The 24,867-nt window shown below is 44.9% G+C and overlaps 2 protein-coding genes and 1 pseudogene across 3 annotated transcripts; all 3 read right to left on the bottom strand.

The window, feature by feature from the left end:
- Positions 1 to 214: 214 nt before the first annotated feature.
- Positions 215 to 1,399, bottom strand: LOC308303465 (mitochondrial ribosome-associated GTPase 2-like; the record flags this gene model as incomplete). The annotated part of the gene is made up of 1 exon (XM_080747845.1): positions 215 to 1,399. The coding sequence occupies one exon, from the start codon at positions 1,397 to 1,399 to the stop codon at positions 215 to 217; it is 1,185 nt and encodes a 394-aa protein (XP_080603971.1).
- Positions 1,400 to 2,506: 1,107 nt separating this feature from the next.
- Positions 2,507 to 3,475, bottom strand: LOC308303376 (4-hydroxybenzoate polyprenyltransferase, mitochondrial-like; annotated as a pseudogene). The gene is made up of 2 exons: positions 3,353 to 3,475; positions 2,507 to 3,041 (listed from the first exon to the last, which is right to left on the bottom strand). The product of its transcript is annotated as a 4-hydroxybenzoate polyprenyltransferase, mitochondrial-like (transcript).
- Positions 3,476 to 3,876: 401 nt separating this feature from the next.
- On the bottom strand, positions 3,877 to 5,031 carry LOC308303280 (pseudouridylate synthase RPUSD4, mitochondrial-like; the record flags this gene model as incomplete). The annotated part of the gene is made up of 1 exon (XM_080747616.1): positions 3,877 to 5,031. One exon carries the CDS (start codon positions 5,029 to 5,031, stop codon positions 3,877 to 3,879), a length of 1,155 nt encoding a protein of 384 aa, XP_080603742.1.
- Between the last annotated feature and the right edge of the window lie 19,836 nt (positions 5,032 to 24,867).

The following is a 24,867-nucleotide window of genomic DNA, read 5'->3' as shown; positions in this document are numbered from 1 at the left end:
GATCTCGTTCACCATAAAGATCCGTTCATTTGAACGGGTCATTCATGACCGACACATCACTAAGGAAGAGATAAAATAATCTTGCATAATGTTACGTTGCATTTTTGCAGAGACTGGAGGCACTCACGAGAGGAATCCCGGAGCGCTAGAATCGCGTACAGGTTTTATATTTAAACCCTTAACACAGCGAGCAAAGACCAATTTTGCGTCCATATCACCTGGTGGACTTGTCCTGCGTTACACCCTGGGGGTTGCCGTTGTACAACTCTCTCAGGTGGAGGATCAGCTCCTCAGTGTTCTGTCCTGTGAGCGCAGACACAGGAACGATCCTCTGGGTGACGTGACTCCTGAGCGTCTCCATTTGGCCCTGGGCCTCGGGCAGGTCCATCTTGTTGGCCACGATGGCCTGAGGCCGGTCAGAAAGACCGGGCTCGTACCGCTCCAGTTCAAAGCGCAGGTGCTGCAGCTGGGTCCAGGGTTCCGGCGTGGACAGGTCCAGAACGAAGAGCAGGAAGCGACAGCGCTCGATGTGCTTCAGGAAGGAGATGCCGAGGCCCCGGTTCAGATGGGCCCCACGGATTATCCCCGGGATGTCCGCCACTGCCACTTGTTCGTGATCCCTGTACTTGACGATGCCCACATGGGGATTCAGGGTAGTGAAGGGGTACGCAGCTACTGCAGGTCTGGCGTTGGAGATGGCTCTTAGAAGGGATGATTTCCCTGCATTTGGAAACCCAACCAGACCAGCATGGGCCATGGTGCGTAGCTCCAGCTGGAGGGCTCTCTCCTGGCCCGGCGCTCCCGGCGTGGCCGTCATGGGAGCGCGGTTCTCGTTGGACAGGAAGAAGCGGTTCCCCTTCCCTCCAGCTCCCCCGAACACAGCCACAAACTCCTGGCCGTGATCCGAAAGGTCTGCCACGATTCCCTTCCCCTGCTCCTTCACCACCGTGCCGACTGGCACATGGAGGTAGCTGGGCTGGCCGCTGCGTCCGTAACAGTTCTTGCTGCCTCCCGAATGGCCATTTTCTCCTCTGTACTGTGGAGCAACCTGTGCCAGGGACTTGACGACCCGGTCGACCTTGATGATGACGTTTCCTCCATCGCCGCCGTTCCCTCCGTCGGGACCCCCCCACTCCTTACGAGGCTCGCTGTGGAAGGTGCAGGCCCCCTTCCCGCCGGACCCCGCACACAGCTTAACGTTACGGTAGTCCACAAAGTAACGGCTCAGTTTCTTTTCGGATAGTTCTTTCCTCTTTGGCGTTGCTCTGGCTTTGGCACAGGTTGGACAGGTTGTGCTGACATTCCTGATGCCAGCAGCAGCTGACGGCCACCTCACAGCTGCACAACATCTGGACGTCAACACGACCAATGTATTCCTCTGGTGCATCAGTCCAAGCATGTGTCCTAATGGCTTTACCCTCCACAATGTCACCAACATGCTGCTATTTCTGATACTTCAATGGCATGATGTATAAAACGTCATTTGTACGTCAAACCAATGTAAATATCTATCTATTTGCGACAAATCTCTGTCTGCGTGTGTGTATGTAATCCGCGTATCTCGAGAACCATTTGTCCCACCGGCTTCAGATTCGGCACGCGCGTTCCCCGCCGCGGCGCGGAGTGCAGTGCCGGGCCTCGGCCCGACCCGATGCGCGGTTTTCCCAAAACGGCGCGAAACGTTCGGAATCTCCGTATGCGGAGATGATTGTTGACATCAGGCTGTTTCTGAGGAAACCGGCGCAAGCGCAGACTCATTGTGACATTACATCATAAAAGGCTCTGAGATCACGTACGCCACATGAGTCAACAAAAAATGCCATGGTTACGTATTGAATGTCATCAGTATGACGTGTTCTGTTGTTCAGATATGGGCTTAAATGGACACAGGCAAACATATGGCCTGTGTCCATTTATGACAACAGGTATAATGGGGTTTGCATTAAAGGGGGAACCGGCACTGTGTCTGCAACGCAGTCGGAGGCACAGACAGATACAGAGATCTCCATAATGGGAATAAAGGGACACAGACAAACAGATGGTCAAAACGGGTCCTACAGAGATCTCAATATTTGGGCATAAAATGGACGTAGACAAAGATATCTCCATATATGGGCATAAATGGACACACGCAAACAGATGGTCAAAACGGATCCTATGACAACAGGTATAATGGGGTTTGCATTGGGGGGCATTGGGGCATTCATTCCCTATTTACATTGTTCCCGAGTTGGCTAGGTCGCCGACTAGACGACCTAGCCTTCGGGCGGCCGAGCTTCTAGTGACGTATAAAACCAGTATGCTAATATTAGCTGATGTTGACTTTGTGTCACTAATGTCACCTCGACCAGTGCCTTCACAGAAACAATGTTGGTAGCAATGCTAGCCAGGATTCATTCGTCATGCCTCTTTAAAAGTCATCGCATAAAAACAAGAAACGTGTCCAATGTCCAACGTTGTAGTCCAATGTCCGACGTTGTAGTTTGTCCAAAAGGTTTGCTCGTCGTTATTGACAATTAGAAAATCTAAGTTTGTTGTTTAATATGAACTCCTGTCCTGACCTGCTACTGAAGCTAACTGTAGCCCACAACCACGGTTTGGTTTGATGTCCAAACTTCAATGCCGTAGACTTGAGTCCTATCTGGATGTCATCCTCTTTGTCCTGATGAGCATAGATGGTGTCATAAATCAGCGTCCACATAACTCCTAATATAGAGGGAGATACACTGACCAGTTGCTGGAGCCCTGGACAGCAGACCAGCCCAACAGTGCTCCCCAGTTGAAGGTTAAACCCAACACAGGCTGTGGCCAGTAGGTGATCATCTTCATCAATGGATAGGTGATGACCAGAGGCATTGAAGCAGCACCAAGTGCTATACTGTAATAATTAAGTCTCAGCAATAAACCTAGTGCAAGTGACAGCTCGCGTCCAAGGAAAACCAGAGCCTGTGTGTCTGAGAGATCTCCCCTCAGGCGATGGGCCGTGCAGCGGTCCTGGACACCTTCTTGTCAAAGTCCTTGTCCCACATGTCATTAGCGACCTTAAGCAACGCTACGGCAACGGCAGATGACAACGGTAACCGGAAATGATCCGCGCTCGATAGAAAAACCTGCCGTCGCCACAGCCGTCTCTACTACGGCAGAAGGTCCCTTCCCACGTAGCTCCTACTCCGTCTGCTGCGTGTAGGCGTCGCCATGGGAACCAAAGCGTTCAGTGAAAGGGGTGGGAACCCGTCGCCGCCGAGGCTTTGCTTAACCATTTTGATCATTACCGCAATTACGTCATAGCAGCCGTAGTCCGCCTGGCGTTGCCGTCCTGAAAATCATCTAGCTTAAAGTCGCTATTGATAATGCAGCCGACCCCTCTCATCAGCAGAGCCCCAGTACCAAACAAGCTTAGCATCCGTAGGTCGGGCAGGCATCCAGGGTCTGCAGCCAGACTGATGCTCCATGTGCACGGCAGGTACAACAGCCATGTTCAACTTTAATACATTCATGGGTCTTAAAATCAATGCATTTGGAGTTATAATGGATAAAACACGTTTTCGGACGGACATCTTGGATTTTGGGGGCCTCCATCTTTGATTGTCAAGCGTCTCGGTTTCTTAAATTGAAGAGTGGCCTCCAAAGATGATGTGTACCAATTTTCACGCTTGTATCACTAAGTGAACGATTGCTCCTATTATCCGCTGTACTACAGGAGCAAAATTTGAGTTACAAACGTTCGCTTTGAAAATACATATATTCAAAGATTTGCACACATTTTCACGACTTTTTCAAAAATAGTAGATCTACAAGCTCGCAGCCGCGCTGTGAGCTTGTATATCTGCTATTTTTCACTGGTTAAAGCATTCAATAATTCTAGGCCTAAATGGGTTAAGACAGATTTAACCTCAGTTGACGCAGTGACTTGGTGAAGAACCTGGGCAGAGGACAGGTCACAGAGACTTCAGTTTGACCTTCGTTCCCCAGCAGTATTGTCTGGCGGGCGTGTAAATGAAGAGGGAGGTAACGGACCTTGCTCTGCTCTAGTCCCAACCTTCCCAACACGCCTTCCGGTAGTTTCTGGGGTGCAAGTTTAGTCCAATGGGAGTATTTGTGGTCCCCAAGGGTGGGGCACGCCAGAGCTAAAGCCATATGAACCCTCATCTGGTGTTTCACTCCAGTTAGTGGCTCGAGTTCTACAAGGCTGCAACCACCATCGCTTTCCAGGACACGGTATTGAGTCACAGCACCTTGAGCTTGCCGATGGGAACGAACTCTTGTTACGCCCTCTCCTGTGTCACTCACCCTGAACACTGGGCTTAGTCCCATCTTGAAATGGGGCCGGGAGCCTGTGACCTCTCTCTCTATGACAGGAATGTCAATCACCCCTTCAGATGGTACCGGCACACCGACAGTAATGGCCCAATATTTCCTCTGCACTTGGCTATTTCCGCTGAGGGCTAGTACGTGATCCACCATCTCCTCACTTTTTGCCAGTAGCAGAGTTCCTGTGGCCTCCTTTTCTAGGCCCAGACATGGATACAGCGTCAACGTGCTTTTCATCCCATACAACATTTTGCTGAGTATTGGCAGCACGGAGGAAATAGATGTGCCCCCCGAGTTGTCTTGGACCGGCACCCCGTACGGTTTGTTGATGACTACCAGGTCGTCGCTCTGGAACAGCACGGTATTGTGGAGATGCTTGGCTAAAACGTTGGGGTGAACGTTTTGCAGCTGTTGGCTGAACCGCTTCATCTCCGCGACCCCCTTCTCCCCCCGTGTGGACGCTGCCGTCTTCTTCTGGTCTTGCTCCGTCTTCTTGTTCTCCTCCTGCTGGATCTTCCGCACCAGATCGATGGCTCTCAGCCGAGGAGGAGGTCTGATGTCGGCCTGGTCATCGGGGCCGATGGGGGCTCCTTTAGCCACGGTGGCATGGCTCCTCCGTGTGAGACGGTGCGAAACCTTGGTAAACGTGCAGCAGCAATCCCTTGTGGTTTTGGGGTGAGAAATGATCAGGTTCCACATTCTTCTACGGGTGTTGTTCATGGTAGCGTTTTGAATTTGAAGGGTAAACTAAACTCACACACATGCAGCCATGTAAACTAAGCGCTGCCCGCGTTGTTTTTTCTTCCTGTGATCTTTCGTCATTTCCTTTATTGGGGTCAGCCGGCTGGCTTGATTTTCACTCCGAGACCGGCCGTGCAGGCTGGATAATAGCAGTGTGTTGTGAATGTGGGGGTTAGAAAACTCCGCCTGTTTACTCTCCGTGGTGGGTAAAATAAGTTCCAAGGTCAGCCATGCCCATATATGGAGTCAACCATGTCAGGCAGCTCCATATGGTGTTCTGGATGCTCAATCATTCCTAAATTTGGCGTCCATGAAATAAATGGGTGTGGGGGAAAGCAGGGAAGGCCGAGTAAAGAGTGTGCGTCTGGGGTTGGAGGGGAAGTGGTGGCTTGGGGGGTTGATGGGTAGGGAGTGGTAAGATGGCGGGGGTTGCCACAAAGGCTGCATGGAACGGCCACCCTACCTGCAAATACGTGGCAGTAAAGTTCTAAGTCCATGTAGCCACCAATAGGTGGCCATGTTCCACTGCCACAGCCTTGCAGCGGTTGTGGCCGAGAACTGTGGTGGTACTCCCGGAATAGTGAACCTCCAAATCGTCTAATTCCTGGTGCCTGGCGGGGTAAACAGAGCAAATGACGACTCTGTAGATTGAGAAGCCAGGCAGAATTCGGTCACAGTGAGGATGGATGACCGGGTGGGGGTGGAGCTGTGGAGCTGGATGGAGAAGTAAAGTCAATGTCGTTGCCTTGGAGGATCTGGTTGCGGAGGGATGCTGGGATGGGTTTTGGGTTTCTGGCGATGGTGATGGCGTTCAACGGTGGGTCAACTGGACTGGCTATGGAAAAGAAAAGGGGGTGTGAATTGGGGGGTTAGGTTCATTGAGAGGGGGACAGCCCTCCAGAAGGGCGGGTGACGTCACCCGGGATGACCGCTCTAGATTGTGAAAAGCGGCAAGTGACGTCATCGCGGGACGCCTGGCTCGAAGAAGGCCCCAGTGTTGTTAATGCCTCTGGAGTCCCGCTACGGTCCAGTCACCGATGTTTGGCGGCGGGATACGGGTGCTTTGGTGACTGGAGCCGGGAGGCGAGCATGCCTGGAACGCTGGCTCGATGGTGTGGTGGAGATTGGTGGCGGGGAATGCCAGGTTGGTCAGTGGTGGTTGTGGTGGTCTGATCTCATTGTGAGCGGCCCAGCTCCCGATCCCGGGAATGCGGGGGTGGTGTGAAGATGCACCACGCCTGGTAATCTTATACAAATGGTTCTAGATTTTAAAGGGATATTTCACTTTCAAAAAAAACTTTTTGTCATTTTATCGTCTAATCAGGCTTTTGGAAACACCCAGGACAGTTTTTGAATTTCTTCATTCAGTATTTAGATATTTGGCCAAGCAAAGCGATCTGATCGGCTACTTCTCCCTTTGCGTTTGTTGTCTCTTCTTGATTCGTGCATCACTATGATCGCTATGCCCAAAACTGAAGGTTCTGTGATGCGTTCATTTTCTGTAATTAATTAATTGCAATTAATCAGTTAAAGTCCCAGCCCTAATATATATATATAGTTCACTATATATGTGTGTGTGTAGCCTACTCTGCCATCCACTTAGATCGATTTTTTTAAACTATACTTTTATAGTTATAGCTACAGTGCTCAGCTTAGCTATGAAGGTTGTTTAAGGGCGCCCAGGTCGCCTTTTCACAAGCCTTCAGCCATTTGGTTCCATTGTACAAAAATGAGTCCAGGTTCACAAAATGAGATCTTAGAACTCATTTGCTAAATTAAACGGACTGGGGGCGGGGGATGTGGAGAGTTGAGATTGTGAACTGAATTGCTGTGTGTTCAGCCTAACTTTGTGTGTATTATTTGCAAGCTAGTGTAGCACCCCTACTCTGGTATAGGCTAGTGTAGCAGGGGTTAGCTAACTTTTACTTCTAGGTCCTGAGCAGATAGGTATGAAGACCCACATGAGACTGTAGGGACTGTACGTTTGACCACAGAACAGCTGCTGGCAGATTTATTGCAAGTAGCCAAACAATAAACATGAACAGTATATTTTTAAATGGACAAATAGAAAAAAAATATCCCCCAAAAATAAAATAAAATAGAGCTCTTTGTTTTTAGAAAAATAGAACAAAACTAGAAAATATTGTTCCTTCGAAACAATTGTGGGCTCGCTTCAAGCCAAAAAACATACATGATTTGAGGCATTTTGTTCCAAAAATGTGTTACGCAAAAGTTGACCCGCTGGTGGCGCTATAACAGGCCAATGTGAGAAGGGTGGCATCTGTTCCTTGACCTAGTGGGAATGTGCTTGCAAGATTTCACGCACATCGCAGGCTGTGTTCATGATTTGAGGTGTTTTTGGCCACTTTATCGCTGCTTGCAGCTATCTTTATTATTATTATTATTATTATTATTTTTGTGTGCACTTCATAGGCATGTTAGATAAAGGTCCTTAGATTGTGTGTAGAATGTTTCATGCAAATTGCAAAAATAAATCCTAGAATAAAAACAGGTTTAAGCGTTTCACAAACTGCTCAAAATGATATAGCGCCCCCCTTTGGCCAATTGGGGTAAGATTGGTTTTAGTGATATTTGGAATAACACTCTACATCTTTGCCAAATGCCATGAATATGTTACTTTGCATGTATGATTTAGAGGCAGAAGAATAATTTACATAAAACTGCAATATTCATTGAATTTATTAAAAAAAGCATGTTTCAATTTAAAAAAAAATCTGATCTGACAGATCTTTAGATATTGGTCCAAAGTTCACGTAAAAAAAGTTTTGTGCATGTGACGCGAACATTCCAGAATAAAAGTGGGTTTAAGTGTTTTACAAACTGCTCAAAATGGCGGAAACTCTAAGGGCGGAGCTTACTTAACAAAGACACAGATGTCTTCCGCTCGAGTCAAAGCACGCGTGTAAGCAAGTTGCATGACTTCAAACGAAACGAGTCATGACTTATGCCCGTTTGAAGTTTGAATTTTCAAACTCTTCGTATAGCGCCCCCCTTTGGCCGATTGGAATAAGATTGGTTTCAGTGATATTTTGACTAACCCTCTACATCTTTGCCAAATGCCATGAACGTGTAACTTTGCATGTATGATTTAGGGGCCGAAGAATAATTTGCATAAAACCGCAATATATATTGAATTATTAAAAAAATCATTATTTAACGTACAAACTTCTCACCACATAGCCTGTGTATATATAGGTTCAAAGTTCATGTGAAAATAGTTTCATGCGCGTAACGCGAAAATCCCAGGAGGAGATAGATTTTTACTGTTTTTCATATAATTCCGAATTTTGGGGGATCTAAAGGTCAGAGGTCAAAAGTCAGAGCGTAAAAGTTGTTCGGCATGAGGAGACGCATACGTGTATACAGGTTTCATGGCTGGACCTCAAACACAGCATGAGCTATACCTGTTCAAAGTTCGCACTTTCGAAGGCTTCCTACAGCGCCACCATTTGGCCGATTGCTGTATAAAATAATAGCACACGTCGCCACTGTAGGCTGAACACATTGATGTTTTTATTTTCATTTTCTCACTAAGTATGTAGGAGTAGAAAGGTGCTAAAGTATTGAGGAGAACGGTCTGATATGAGTGATAGATAAACAAACTAGAAAATATTGTTCCTTCGAAACAATTGTGGGCTCGCTTCAAGCCAGAAAACAATGGCTATAAAAGTACAAAATGTCAAGATCGCAGGCAGTGCTCTCTTTGACGTTACTGACGTCAAAGATTGGTCCATTTTGTTCCAAAAATGTGTTGTGCAAAAGTTGACACGCTGGTGGCGCTATAACAGGCCAATGTGAGAAGGGTGGTATCTGTTCCTTGACCTATTGGGAATGTGCTTGCAAGATGTCACGCACATTGCAGGCTGTGTTCATGATTTGAGGTGTTTTTGGCTTTGGCCACTTTATCGCTGCTTGCAGCTATATTTATTATTATTTTTTTTTGTGTGTTTGCACTTCATAGGCATATTAGATAAAGATCCTTAGATAGTGTGTAAAATGTTTCATGCAAATTGCTAAAAAAAATCCTAACGGGTTTAAGCGTTTCACAAACTGCTCAAAATGATATAGCGCCCCCCTTTGGCCAATTGGGGTAAGATTGGTTTTAGTGATATTTGGAATAACACTCTACATCTTTGACAAATGCCATGAATATGTTACTTTGCATGTATGATTTAGAGGCAGAAGAATGATTTGCATAAAACTGCAATATTCATTGAATTTATTAAAAAAGCATGTTTCAATTAAAAAAAAATCCAATCTGACAGATCTTTAGATATTGGTCCAAAGTTCACGTGACGCGAACATTCCAGAATAAATGTGGGTTTAAGTGTTTTACAAACTGCTCAAAATGGCGGAAAATCTAAGGGCGGAGCTTACTTAAAGGAGTCATCCAGACCAAAACACATATAGGGTTAAATCTGTCTTTTATCATACCCCTTTATACCTGCTTTATTCCATTTTTTTCATAGCTGCCCCTGTTGCTAGATTTCGGCTGCCCCTGTTGCTAGATTTCGCGGGCCCTCTCATAACTAACAGAGTGTATAGCCTTTATACTAGTGCGGTTATTTCTTCAGCTTCAAAGTTAGTATTTTTTTATTGGATTGTGTTTACACAACGTCCTGAGACCAACCAAACCGCTGTTTTGACCTCACAGGCACCCTTACTTGTCAAACCGACCCCTCCCTCCCCTCCCTTTCTAGCCTCTCCTCTCCCTGCTCTGGTGCAGAGCAGAAGCCGTTTGACAAGTAAGGGTGCCTGTGAGGTCAAAACAGCGGTTTGGTTGGTCTCAGGACGTTGTGTAAACACAATCCAATGAAAAAATACTAACTTTGAAGCTGAAGAAATAACCGCACTAGTATAAAGGCTATACACTCTGTTAGTTATGAGAGGGCCCGTAAAATCTAGCAACAGGGGCAGCCGAAATCTAGCAAAAGGGGCAGCTATGAAAAAAATCGACTAAAGCAGGTATAAAGGGGTATGATAAAAGACAGATTTAACCCTATATGTGTTTTGGTCTGGATGACTCCTTTAACAAAGACACAGATGTCTTCCGCTCGAGTCAAAGCACGCGTGTAAGCAAGTTGCATGACTTCAAACGAAACAAGTCATGACTTATGCCCGTTTGAATTTTGAATTTTCAAACGCTTCGTATAGCGACCCCCTTTGGCCGATTGGAATAAGATTGGTTTCAGTGATATTTTGACTAACCCTCTACATCTTTGCCAAATGCCATGAACGTGTAACTTTGCATGTATGATTTAGAGGCCGAAGAATAATTTGCATAAAACCGCAATATATATTGAATCATTAAAAAATCATTATTTAACGTACAAACTTCTCACCACATAGCCTGTGTAGATATAGGTTCAAAGTTCATGTGAAAAAGAACATCTTTCATGACTAGTCTTTCATTAGACAGATTGATATGAGAAGGTGATCTGAGTCTATGATTCACAGTTACGAGTCTATCGGATCGGATCGAGAGTCCTTCAACTCACAGTGAGTCACTGGGTCCTGACTCCTGTACTGGCTGACTGAGAGTGGTCTTTCTCTGAGGGTTTGTGGTCTTCACGGCACGTTCCACGGTGAACAGGTCCTTCAGGGACGGCCTGGAGTTCCAGCCTTGTTCCTTGGCAAACATGAAGACTCCTCCGAACAGATCAGGAAACATCTCCAACAGGTCGATGCGAGCCTCATCCTCAGCGCTGTGAACACAAAGCAGTCACTGAAGACAACATCTGACAGTGAACACACATGCACACACTCACGGACACGCACACACGCATAACTCAAAGTGTGACTGTTCTTTGAGTGGTTTATAAATGTAATTCTACTCACTAGTGCTCATGGAGATGGTGTATGAAGCGCAGCAGTCCAAATGGGTCATCAGGATAGGACTTCTTCTTGTCATCCATCTTCTGGATCAACTCCTGTGGGAGCTGGAAAAACAAACAAATTAAAGATTAAAGGTCGCAGCCTGGAAAGGTCGATAACCACTGCTATAGTTTACTTGTTACTGAAAACATTACTGTAGTTCTATGCCAATCAGACACATTGAAACACTAGGACTACATTTGAAACTCATGAGTTGTTCCTCACACTATGAGTAATAGAGTAATAAAGTCACCTTGTGTTTCCAGGTGTTGGACTGTCCCAGCTCAGCATGCTGGTCTGACGTCCTGAGGAGCTCCTCGTCAGCATTTAGAGTACCAATCCTTGCCAAGTACTCTGCTCTCCTGGACAAACAAACAAACAAAAACAATCTGGAAGCATTAGGCTAAATTTAAAATTTGTGTACCTTGCCATTGGATCAAACTGATTGAGATTATCTGAAATAATGTTTTGATATCAGAGAATGCACCAATGACCTGTTTTAAGTGCCACCATGAGACCGAAACATTTGGGGAACAGTTCTTCCTGGGCCTTTAGCCCTACTGGGAGAGTGTGTACAAAGTTTCACACTAATCGTGCACTTCATTGACTTTTGTCACTTTGTGCAATATCGGAATGGAATATAATGACTACAGAGATAATATTTGAATTTAATATATATATTTGAATACATGAGTTTTAGGCAAAATCTACCCGTGCTCAAACGAGCACGACAGCACACAATCAAAATATGAAAATCATCTTGACTGATATGCATCTATCTGCAGTCGACGAAAGTGACTAGGCTAGAGCACTTTAGTTTTCATTTTGTTCGTTTTGTCAGTGAAAAAAGATAGTTTTTGTCTTTGAAATCAACACTGTTGGGGACACAGACAGACGAGACAGACGGGTACAAGGGTGAAAATGATAACAAGGTTTGTTTGGTTAAGCTTGGGTATTGTGCTCTGAAAATAGTCGATCTACAAGCTCACAACATGTCAAGCTGTGAGCTTGTAGATCGGCTATTTTCAGTAGGCAACTAAATGTAAAACCAGCCTTTACCACACCATCATGTTCCGCCAAAATACATTTTACTTACTTACTTATTCTCTTCGTCCCGGGTGGGACATAAGTCAAACACTGCCACTGAGCCCTGTCTCGTGCTTTGGCCTGCGCTTCGTCCCATGAGAGACCCATCTCCTTCAGCTCCGTCATCACCGTCCTTCGCCAGGTGTTCTTTGGTCTGCCTCTCTTTCTTTTCCCAATCGGGGTCCATCTCAAGGCAACTTTGGGTAACCGTTCATTGGGCATCCTGAATACATGACCGAGCCATCTTAACCTGCGTCTCTTTATCTCAAGAGACATATGCCAGCTACCGGTCTTCTTATAGAGTTCCTCATTTGAGATTTTATTTGGCCAAAAGATGTTGCAGATTCTGCGTAAGCAACTATTATGGAAGACATCTACCTTTCTCATATCCTCTTTTGTTTCTCTCCAGCACTCAGAGCCATATAGCAGGACAGCCTTACCATTGCTGTTGTAGAGCCTAAGTTTGGTTTTGAGGCTATATTGTTTGGACTTCCAGATGTTGCGAAGTTGGCTGAAAGCACCTCTTGCTTTGTTGAGACGCGTCTTGATGTCTTTTTGCGTTCCACTTTCACTGCTTATAAGGCTACCAAGGTATATAAAGTCTTCAACACATTCCAACACCTCTCCATCGATGGTAATTGGAGGTGCTGTTGGGGTATTGATGCACATCACCTGGGTCTTTTTCTGGTTGATATACAGACCAGTTCGCTTTGCATACTTGCATAGCCGGTCCGACTTTTCCTGGAGGTGGGTACGAGTGGATGACATGACTGCCAGGTCGTCTGCAAAGTCAAGGTCTTCCATAAAGGAGAACAGGGTCCATTGGATTCCACGGGGACGGTCTGCTGTTGTTTGACGCATAACCCAGTCTATGGTAATCAGGAACAGAATAGGGGAGAGGATGCAGCCTTGTCTTACTCCAGATTTAATAGGAAATGACTCTGTCAAGGTGTTATCAAGGATGACACTACATTCAAAGTGCTCGTAGAATCTCCCAATGATGTTGACAATTTTGGAAGGCATTCCATATGCCCTTAGGATCTTCCATAGGCTCTCGCGATGTACACTATCAAAAGCCTTCTTAAAGCCAACAAAGTTAATAAACAAGGGGGCATTCCACTCACTACACTGTTCGATAATGTTGCGTAAGGTAAAGATCTGATCGATACAACCTCGACCTTTGCGAAATCCTGCCTGTTCCTCTCTCAGCTTGACATCTATGGCACTATCAAATCGCTTGAGAAGGATCTTACAAAAGACCTTACTAGGGACGGACAGAAGTGTTATGCCTCGCCAGTTGTCACAATTTTTCAGGTCACCTTTCTTGGGAAGCTTGCATATGAGGCCCTTGCTCCATTCCTTTGGTATGACATTGTTTGTTTACATTTTAGATTTAACTAAATCAACTGTAGATTTAGTTGACTAAAATCTTATGACACTTATGACTAAAACTAAAACATTTTAGATGACTAGACTATAACTAAAACTAAATACAAATTTGCTGTCAAAATCAATACTAATTCCTTGTTTGCATGGTTCCAGAGAACCGGTCTTATCTTACCTCTGGCTTGACCAAAAGAAGGGATGAGCCAGGCATTCCTCCACTGTTGGTCTTTTCTGGGGGTCTGCGATGATCATCCACTCGATGAGATCCTTGGCGACCACATCATGAACATGGTGCAGACTGTAGATTCCATCCACAATGTTGCCATCACATCTAAGGCGTTCGCCAAATGGATGCTCGCCTCCAGAAAGAAGGTAATATACCAACATCCCAGACACCTTGTGACCAGAACAGTGAGCATGAACATGAGTAAGTTTTGTTTTGTTTTGTTACTAGATTAATGCCACAAATTAAATTGTTCTCATCCAGAATAATAAAAAAAATATATAATAATACAACCTGCATATCAGTGCTTCTTTTAAATGGGATAGAACCGTGTTTATCCAAAGTCTCTTTTGCCCTCCAGCATCTCGTTCCTGCATTCACTGTGTACAGGGTTGTTTGTCCTTCAGGTAAACATCGGCTTATTCCAAAATCTGCCAATCTTGCCTTGCCATGAATATCTGCAAGGGGTAAAACAATATAACAAAAGGGTTTTAGATTGAGGAAAGAATAATTCAGCATTGCTTAGATTTATGATATTATCTGCTTGTCTTTTTCTTCCATCACTTACCAATCAAGACATTCTGGGGTTTGATATCCCTGTGGAGAATTGGAGGATTATGAGAGTGAAGAATACATAAACCCTCGAGAAACTGATTTGCAAGCTCTTTTCTCTTGGATTCAGGAAGGCTGTATTCAGTGATGTATTCTGCCAGGGTGTATTCACATAACTGAAGGACCAGGTAAACAAAGTTCTCGTCCTCGATAAAGTCAACATATTGAACAATCGAAGGATGATCAAGGCCTGGAAGAAGTAGCAAGTCTTGTTCTTTCCTCAGCATGTCAGTGTTGAATTTATTCACTCTCTTCACTGCGACTTCGGTGCCATCATCTCTTAACCCCAAGAAGACCTCGTTCCCATCACTTCCCTTTGCGATACGGAATTCCTCCCCTTTACCAAACACAAGACTCCCAACTCTGCTAACGTTACAGTCATCAGCATTTGCAAGCTTCTCTAATTGTGGCCTCCATCTTATACTGACTGGGCTCCATTCTCGTAGTTTTGGTGAAGTAACTTTGGTAACTTCACGGTCATCAGTGTTTGCAAGGTCCTCTAACTGTGAGCTACATTCTCGTTGTTTTGGTGATGTAACTTTGGTAACTTCAAGGTCATCAGTGTTTGCGAACTTCTCTAGCCGCGGCCTCCATCTTTCATCGGTGTGGAGACATTCGCGTGGTTTTGGTGATGTAACTTCATGGTCATTAGTGTTTGCAAGGTTCTCTAACAGCCCTCTTTCACCGATCTGTAGACATTCCCGTGTCTCCAGATCAGTGCTGTCGTCTTTCAGCTGCTCCTGCTCTCCTGTCTCCTCCTGACTCATGTGCATCTCAATGGATACTGAGGCCTCTGTGATGGGATTGATTGATTGACAGATTTTACAGACAAGGACAATGATACACGAAAGAATAATAATAATACAGATGGTACAGTCAAATGATGTGCTAAAAGGATAAAAGGTGTGTGTGTGTGTGTGTGTGTGTGTGTGTGTGTGTGTGTGTCTCTCTCTCTCTCTCTCTCTCTCTCTCTCTCTCTCTCTCTCTAATATATATATATATATATATATATATATATATATATATATATATATATAGATGGCTCGAAATTAACTTTTTTAATTGGTAGCACTGGTGCTACCAGTTTAAAATGTGAGCACCAGAAATAATTTAGGAGCACCCACCAAAATTGAAGGAGAACCAATATGTTATCAATGTTTTTAAATGAATAAAATACAATATAACATGAAATGGTGAAAGGAACCACCTCTGGGGCTTTATGCAATCACTTGGGTCCAGAATTTAAACTGTATAGTCCCTCATCCATCCATGTCGTCAGAGACCCACTGACAGAGGTATAAAACATCTCCAGATGAGACCCCTTCATTGATTCCAATCACATATTATTATTATTATTTTTAAAACCTTCATAGCCTTAATATGGATAATATAATTCACATTCGTAGTTATAAAATAATTGCAATGTAAATATAACATTATGAGGGTGTAGGCTATGCCATTATATTTACGTTACAAGAGCCTACTCAATTCAAATGTGGACAATGCAAACTGATCAGGTTTTTTGTGTTGGCATATTTCTTAAGAATAATGACCGCTCATGGCGTTTTCAGACACAACGGGGCCATGGTCATTTTTCTATTCTTTACATTTCATCATTCATTGAAATTGGACAGTATTTGAAGAAGATATGATCAATTGAAACGTGTTGATCCAGAAGCAGCAAAGGAGAGAAAATGCCCTTCAAAGAATTCTCATTTTAACACCTTTTCCAGGCCCAGAAAATGGGAGTGACAGAGTAGTTAACCCCACCTCTAACCACTCCCCCAACCACTCCCCCACTAGCTGTCAACTGTCTGTCAATACTTGAAACACATTTCACAAGACAGGCCTTCAAGCCAGTAGATCAAATAATACTCATGAATGGTATAAAGTAATTAAATACATTTACTTAAGTAATCTACTTAAGTATAATTTTGAGGTAGGTATTTGTTCTTACTTGAGTATTTCCAGTTTCCAATACCTAGACTCTACTACACTGTGAGATTGTAGATCTGCTATTTTCAAATTAGTATTTTATAATTTTTGAAAACAATTTGAAATGAAAGATGGCTACTTCATGATGTATTAATAGGCTACTAGTACTATTTGTACTTTAAGTACATTTTGATGAAAATACTTTTATAGTCTACTTTTAAGTAAATTCTGAATACCAGACTTTTACTAGTAACAAATGTTTCTGCATTATAGTATTGATACTTTTACTTGAGTAAAGATCTGAGTACTTTTCCCACCACTACTCTCTTATTTCTTTCTCTCTCTCTCTCTCTCTCTCTCTCTCTCTCTCTCTCTCGCTCTCTCTCTCTCTCTCTCTCAATCTCTCTCACACACACACACACACGGGGAAGCCCGAGTACAGTGGTGTCAGTTCAGAAAAAGCTACGGTATGGCAACATGATGACTGGTGTCTTGGACGCGTGCCCTCGCGCGTGTGCAAGACACCAGTCATGTTGCCATACCTTAGCAACAGGCACGATTACAGTACATTTTATTATGTCCCCCTGTAGCCAAAGTATGGCAGCTGGCATAGCTTGCCATACCCAATTGACACCTCTGCTCGAGTAGCCGTTGTTTTGTAACATGATGGAGGAGACGGAGGGACGGACAGTCACAGAGAGTGGCCATATGAAACAATGCGTGCAATAATAAGAATACAGTTAATCTGGCGTTGATTTTAAACCAATTGAACCCCGGATCATTTGAGCTAAACCCACCGAGCCATGACAAAGAAAGAGAGAGAGGGAAGGGGGGAAGAGAAGAAAGAAAGAAAGAACGAAACCCTCTCAGACAAATAAGCGACTCCTCTACAACTCAGATGAAGCCGGACATTAACCGTACGACATGTTGCATTCTAAAACTAGTTGATGTATACGACACGTCGCATTCGCTACGCTGTTTTCACCACGCTAAAACTTGCAGGAGGAGATCGAGTCACCGCCGCTGTGATTTTCCTGTTGTATTCCTGGTACATTCACAGCATTGTAACCCACCACTGCATTCTCCCCTGTGTCACTGTTTTATTTTACGTCGGGGAGCGCTGTAATCAGCGCATCGCCTGATTTTCGCCTCCGTTTACTGGCTGTCCTGTACATTAAAAGCTTTAAGCTAGCGTGCTGATATAAAGTGAGTTGCAAACTAGCCATTATAACAAAGATACATTGAATCTGTTGTGTTTACTGTTTAGAAACACATGTGCTTATGGGCGGTGCTCGGCCAGTGGGGAGAACCACCGGAGAACAATAGGCGAGACCAATCGCAAGCACTCTATGTAAATATGTGGACGAATGTTCCACCCCCAAATAACTACGGAAAATGTCTTAAAACAGAGCCATGTTTAAGACTATAAAACGATGACTGTATGAATGTAAAACGCCTATCTGTTGTTATTAAAACCCTCATCAACATTCAAACTGTTTTATTATGCCTAGAAACGAAAAAGACAAAAAAATAAAATCGAATGCATTTTGTTCTATTGTAGAAATCCATTACTGCTGAGTTGTGTCCAGGGGTGAAAGTGGTTTGAAATTCTTGCCGGAACTGTCCCAAAATTGGCCGCGCGGCGAAGCTGCGCGGCCGGAAAAATTTGGGAGGCTCTAACCCCCTAAAACCCCTGAAATGCAAAGAAAACTGCATTTTGGCATAGTTATACACACAATAAAAATCACACCCGTGTGAAGTGGAGCTGTGTGTGTGTGTGTGTGTGTGTGTGTGTGTGTGTGTGTGTGTGTGTGTGTGTGTGTGTGTGTGTGTGTGTGTGTGGATCATGTGTACCGATTTTTGTGACATTTGAAGAAAATATGTAGGAAAAGGAGCAAAAAGTGTGTTTTGGAGAAAATTCAAGATGGCGGAAAATCTATCATGGCGCAAATGGGCGTGGCCTATATGGGGAGATGCGTCATGACCCAAGGAATCCAGGGAAAAAATATTTTTAATTTTCCGACCTACGGTTCAAGAGTTACAGGCCAAAACGTAAAGTGGGGTGTTATGGCGCCACCATGCGGCCAAATGACACAATTATTTTTTATTTAATCCTTGAAATCATTATGAACCTCCTCTCCAAGTCTTGAAACTCTAGCCCCTATGGTTTGCGAGAGACAAATAATTGAATGTGAGTTTTTGCGATTCCCATTATAAGTCAATGGGGAAAATTAATTCACTAATAAATTAATATCAATTAAACTATAGAACCTTTCTCTTAATATCAATTAAACTATAGAACCTTTCTCTTAGAAAAGTAATAGCCCACGATTCCCGAGTAAGGCGGTCGATTTGACATATGGCGCGAGTGTGTGGTGGCAAAACTGTGGGACTAGTGGCGTGCCGAAGTTTAGGAAGTTCAGGCTACATACACACAGACACACACACAGACAGACAGACAGACAGACCCACACAGCCACGTATAGGGAGCCTGTGCTTCACACAGCTCCAAAAACACTACAGGTCCTACACCTGAATTAGGCAACGGCATTACACTTACTGTAACATGAAACATGATTGAAATCCTATATCTATAATAAGCCTCTTCATATTGTTCATTGTTCCATACAGAAGGGTAAGCAGTAGGGCTAGCAGAATCACCTAAGATAAGATAAGATGTTTATGGTCACTGTACAACAAATTTTGTTTAGTATATCCACATAAACACAATGCAACAGAGCAACATTATTCTATCCTAGTCAAGTCACCATATCCTGCTCTCTTATTTGTTCTCCCCAGGCCCCCACACACATGTAAAGCATGTTTGAAAGCTCTATATAATTCCAGATAATATAATATAATATAATATATTATTATTAATATTATTATAACCAGTTATCTAAAGTAACTAAGTACATTTACTAAACTACTGTATTTAAGTACAGGTTTTAAGTATAGCCTAGCCTACTTTACTGGAGTATTTCCAATACTTAGATGCAGAAAAGAATCATTTTGGTCTATTCTGCCTTTGGTCTAGGCTGCATCGCATGCAGGCACCATGGCAGGCACATTGCCACAGACACGACGAGTCTCTCCTAGAGATGGGATTTATGGCTCTTTGAAGTGAGCCGGATCTCTGGGATCCGTTCCTTTCAAAGAGCCGTTCAAAAGACTGGCTCATTCGAAGGAAAGGCTCCCTACTGTGAACCGAATCCTATTGTTCATTTCAAAGAGCCGTTCAAACGACTCAATTCGTTCACGAACGTCCCACCTCTACTCTACCCGCTCCGTGTCAAACACTGAAACAAACAGAATCGATTACACTGACCTACACAAACTTTCTTTGTCATGGCTCGAAAATATAGTCTAACTAGTAACACTTGTGTAGCCTACTGTATGTTAATCTGACTTTAGTATAGGCTATTGTTTTCTTCCTGGACGTGCGTTTGTGGCAGCTTATTTAACATGGGATTTTGACAGCTGGCTTCTCCTTTTCTTAACGGAACGCCGTTCCGTCCCCGAATGTTTTAACGGAACGGTGGTTCCGGCCGTTCCGGCTCACTTTCACCACTGGTTGTGTCTGAAAACTCTGTGAGTGGTCATTATTTACAACCGTTTTGAAACTCATTTGCCCCAATAAAGTAACTTGTGTTGCACATGCACGCACGCACGCACACACACACACACACACACACACACACACACACACACACACACACACACACACACACACACACACACACACACACACACACACACACACACACACACACACACACACACACACACACACACACACACACACACACACACACACACACACACACGTTTCTTCCATCTCTTCTCATTCACACAAAGAGACACCCGTCTCACACACAGATGATACTAGTGAAAGATAGCGACAGTCAGGCAAGTCCCGGAAAAGACGCGCTGTGGTTGGCCAGTGGCACTTTGAGTGATGCTTCCCCCCAAACATTATTTACTATGCTGTCCCCCAGTAGATGTAGCTCGGACGGCGCTGAGTCGGCTCATGCAACAGCAGGGAACGATCGGTTTGGTCGACTCGACTGGCCATTTTGGTCGCATCACAGCAATTATTTCAAGTCGCACGGGTGCTCCCAATTATAATTTTAGGTCACACAGATTAGATTTTAAGCGCATTTCGAGCCCTATGTATGTATGTATGTATGTATGTATGTATGTATGTACGTACGTACGTACGTATGTATGTATGTACGTACGTACGTACGTATGTACGTATGTATGTATGTATGTGTGTATATCATATATCCAGTTCATTACTTACCAGTTTGCTTCTGCTTTTTCGAGTAGAAATATCCCAGTATTGCTGTCACCACGGTGAATATCACTGTAATCACAATCCATTTCACTCCCACAGTGAGACTCAAGCCACGCTCTGAAACACAGTGAGTCATAACACAACAGTTAAAATTATTAAATTGATCAAATCAAATCAACAGTGGCATTAAAATGGTTCCATCCACTCTCATGTGATCCAAAGATCACAGGTTTGATTCCTGCCTGGTCTCCATTAACCAACATGGGTCCTATATATGTTAAGTCACACTGCATTAAAGTAACACATTACTGTAATATAATAACGTTTTCCATATAATCAATGTTTTGAATAATATTATTGTTACATCATGATAATATAAATAATGTTACATCTTCCCCAAGTAGGATTGTTAAACAAAAACTACTAATTTAATATTTTTGGTACAGTACCTGTACATTGTGGTATTGCTACTTTCACTGTGCTACTTTTACATAAGTAAAAATCTAAGTACATCGTCCACCAATGTTGGTTACTGAGGATCCTCACAGAACTACATTACATACATACAGTCATGCCATAGTCATGCTCTTTCCTTTTTCCGTACTTGTTTGAACAGTAAATCTTACCAACACGGAGCTGGATCACACTGTAGCTGCCCAGGTGTGGAACAGAACACTCGTATGACCCTTCATCTGAGAGCTGCACTCTGGACAGCTTCAGTGAAATTTTACCATGAGACAACTCATCATCAAACAGGGAAGTCCTCTGTTTGTACCCCGGGTTCAGTTCTTCAGAATTCACACGTAGATGGAGAAGGTGCACATAAAACAACCTCCGACCAGGAAAAGATTTGGTCCACTCCACTGTCTCATTCTCCATGTTGACAGGAGGTTCAATGTGACAAGGAAGGATGACATCATCTCCCACCATGGCCACCACAGGCTGAGATGAACCAATCACCTGATGTCCTTAAAACAAAACAAAAAGGATTTAGTGTAGTGATTGTAATCAGTGTGATTAGTAATTGGTGTGTGAAACAGCACCTCCCCTTCAGTTCACCTTATTAGGGACTTGGGCAGGCAGAGAATGAATAGGTGTTTGCCCAGGGTGCTTACTCACTCAGTGGTGTCTCAGTTGCGTGGTGGCAGGTTGCGTCCTGGTGTGTGTGCAGTTAGCATTACGGTAAGCCTTGTTGTAAATGTTAGAGTCCTGTTTCTGGTTTGCTTTAATGTAGACACACTCCAAGTGACTGATTTATGTTTTCGTTGTTATATCTTGGTTTAGGAGCTCCAAACTAGAACGCAGAGCCGTGCTAGTTATGTGTTTGTGTGTGTTTGCACACAGGCTTCAGTGAAACAAACAGACAACGCCCATGAATGCTATAGAAGCCAGCCGTGTGTGTTGAGACACAGCGCATCCGAGTGCTAAACTAGAAGCCAGCCAGCCGTTTGTGTGTGTGACACACAGCTCTAGAGGTGGTGTGACAAGTGAATGGCTTGCACAGACAACTTGGGCATTCACTGATCGGCGATCGCCTGTACTAGTCTAGGCAGGATTTCAGAAAATGTGCTTATTTAAAGCGCTCAAGGCAAATCATGTTAATTTAGGGCATACATGTTTTCTAGGGGTATTAAGGTGTGCTGAATCCAAATCTGCTGTATGCCCAGCTCAAAAATAGCCGCTAAGCCCTCAAAATGGAACATTTAAAGATGACTTAAATGATTTAAAATCAAGTGCTAGGAAACTGCTTAAAACTCATATTGTGAAAATTGTAATGTATTAGTGAATATTTGATCTGATAACTTATTTGCCTGGCGGTGCCAGCCTCTATCACACACCACTACCGCCAGGGGGTGGTGTTGAGTGCAGTCTGGTTTATTAACCAGGCAAATAACTTGGATGTAACCAATAATTATGTACATAATACATGTGTCATTATATAAAGTTAACCAACTCCATAATACTTGTGAAGAAAAGCATATTGCAATTGTGGTATAAACTGATGGCCTACAGTAAATCAAATATATAGCCACACACCTTCAGGTCAGGTTGCTTAGGACCGGATTTTAGAAAAATGAGGACACGGCTGACAAAATCTCTAACGTCTTTTCCACATGCTCTACATCACCATAAGTTTAATTTAGGATGGGGGGGGGGGGGGCACATCATCAAGATGACAGAAAGCGGCCATCTTGGATTTCAAAGATTGCCCCCATGTAATATCTATAAGTGCCAATATTTCGATCGGCTTCCATGCCACTTAGAAGGTCAATCTTGGTGTCAAAAATATGTTTTTGGGGTCAAGGAATTCAATAAAGATATTGATTATATAAACAAGTGACTATTTATGCCAAGATTTGCTCCCAAACACAGAAACGTCTCATGTAAACTCCCAGAGGACAATCCTATTGGCCGAAGGGAATGTCAATCACGTTTTTCTAGGCCCACATCATCGGGGCCTATATAACCGGGACTTTCCCTAGTCATGCCCTCTTTCTGCTTTCTGCCTGACAGACACAGACGCGACCTCACAACCGCCCCAACTCTGCAAAATCAAACCCGTTCCAGAGATAGCCGAAAGCGTTGAAGATGGATTCGTCCCTCGGCTCTGGTACTCGTCTTCTGTTTTCATCCTCGTCCTTTTGCGCTAACTACAAATGTAGGAACCCCAGTGTCCCTTCCCTCGGACTGGTTCTGACTAGCCTACTAGCTCCTGCTAGGCCTTGCTAGCTCTCTGTTGTTGTTAGCCTGTTAGCTCCGTTAGCCTACTAGCGTTAGTGCCTTCTAGACTAGCTACAAACAACTAGCATTCAGTTCTTCTACTGTTAGTTGGTTACTATGAGCACTCCGAAGCCGTCGACTGCTCTGGGTTTCTGCAGGACTAAGGGCTGCCCCTTCAGCCTTTCCCCGGACGACCCCCACCCTCAGTGTATCAAGTGTTTGGGCTGGGACCATGCGGTTCTTGAATTACTCGGTGGCCTGCTGCAGCCTCTCCATGGCCAACAGGCAGCGGCGCACCGACATGGCGGGCAGCTGGGGATCGCCTCCACTTTCTCCACCGCTGCTTGGGCCCTGAATGCGGCGGGCCTCCTCACCGCCTCGGTCAAACGAATGATCAAGGAAGTGCTCGGCAAAATCCTCGCCTCTCATGCCGCTGAGCTGGTGGCCTCCATGGAGCTCCTGTTGATCTTAATTTCCATGCGGTGTCCTGGTCTGGACGCTCCTTGGACCACCTGATGCGACAGGAGTCCGAGCGCTGGCTCAGCAAGCTGTAATGGAGAAAGGACAGCACCAAAAGAACAGAGCTTCGTAACCTTCCTTCCTCCGCCTCCGAGATTCTCCAGGTGTTCCAGAAACGGGCAGCGGCCCGAAAGGAGACCAGGGAGCTGGTTGATGCCACCATGGCCCCCTCAGCCCCCTCATCCTCCAAACCCCCCCCCCCCCCCCAAGCAACGCTCCCGCTACTCCTCCAGGGACCAGGGTGGAAGGTCCTCCAAGCCTGCGTCCAGATCCTCCTCCAGGGCTGATGCTCGCCCACGTAGCCAGGGGCCCCCTGCCACAAGGCCCAAAGAAGACCGCCCTCACCGTCAGTACCGCACCGCGAAGGGCAGGGGGCGCCAGCAGCGTAGATGACATTTTGCGGGGGGGAGCACGCTCTCCCCAGGGGTCCCGGACCCCTCAGCTCAGGGACAGAGCCTTGTATGTGCCTCTTTATGTGTCCCAAGCCAGACAGTAAAAGAGTATCTGCCTACAACCCGTGTGTTTCTTTTTCGACTGCACTGTCACAAGCAAAAGAGGTTTTGGGTGTTCAGCCTCCCGAGGCATTTTCTCACACTCTGCTAAAACCACTGACACACAGCTCTCACACTCCACTAGAGGGCAGCCCTGTCTCCCTTTTGAATTCTCAAATGACTCAAGGGCTGATCAATTGCTCATCTCAACGGTTTCAAGGTTCTCTAACCCAGCTAAAACCTATGAGCCCCAACGGGAAGTTAAAGGTATGCTGCCCTTCCACCAGAATAAGATATCTCACCCTGCCTTCCTCGGGCAAAGGTAAGAAAACTAGATCTAGACGGTCCCTCTGTCCCTCTATCTGTACGTCACGTGACCGGCCCGTCTTGCCCCAGCAAACGGCCCGGCCCGTCACAGACGCCGCCATCTTACTACGGTGCGACAACGTCGGGGTCTCCACTTCCGGCTTGCTCGTTTCCTGTCCCTCCGAGCCTTCCCCGGACGGAGCCTCCCGCCCAGGTGCGCTCGATTCCTTCCCCGGCGCCGCTGAGATCACAGGTTGGGGAAGTAACTAGCGTTATTTCCACTGTGAAAGTACCTTTCTCGTCAGTTCTCGTCCCTGGCACAGTGCCCTAATCAATGACTC

Source organism: Nannobrachium achirus (assembly GCF_963921795.1).
Source record: "Nannobrachium achirus genome assembly, chromosome: 1".
Lineage (NCBI taxonomy): Eukaryota > Metazoa > Chordata > Actinopteri > Myctophiformes > Myctophidae > Nannobrachium > Nannobrachium achirus.
Note: the sequence above shows the minus strand (reverse complement) of the source record. Positions and strands in the feature narration are given on the sequence as shown.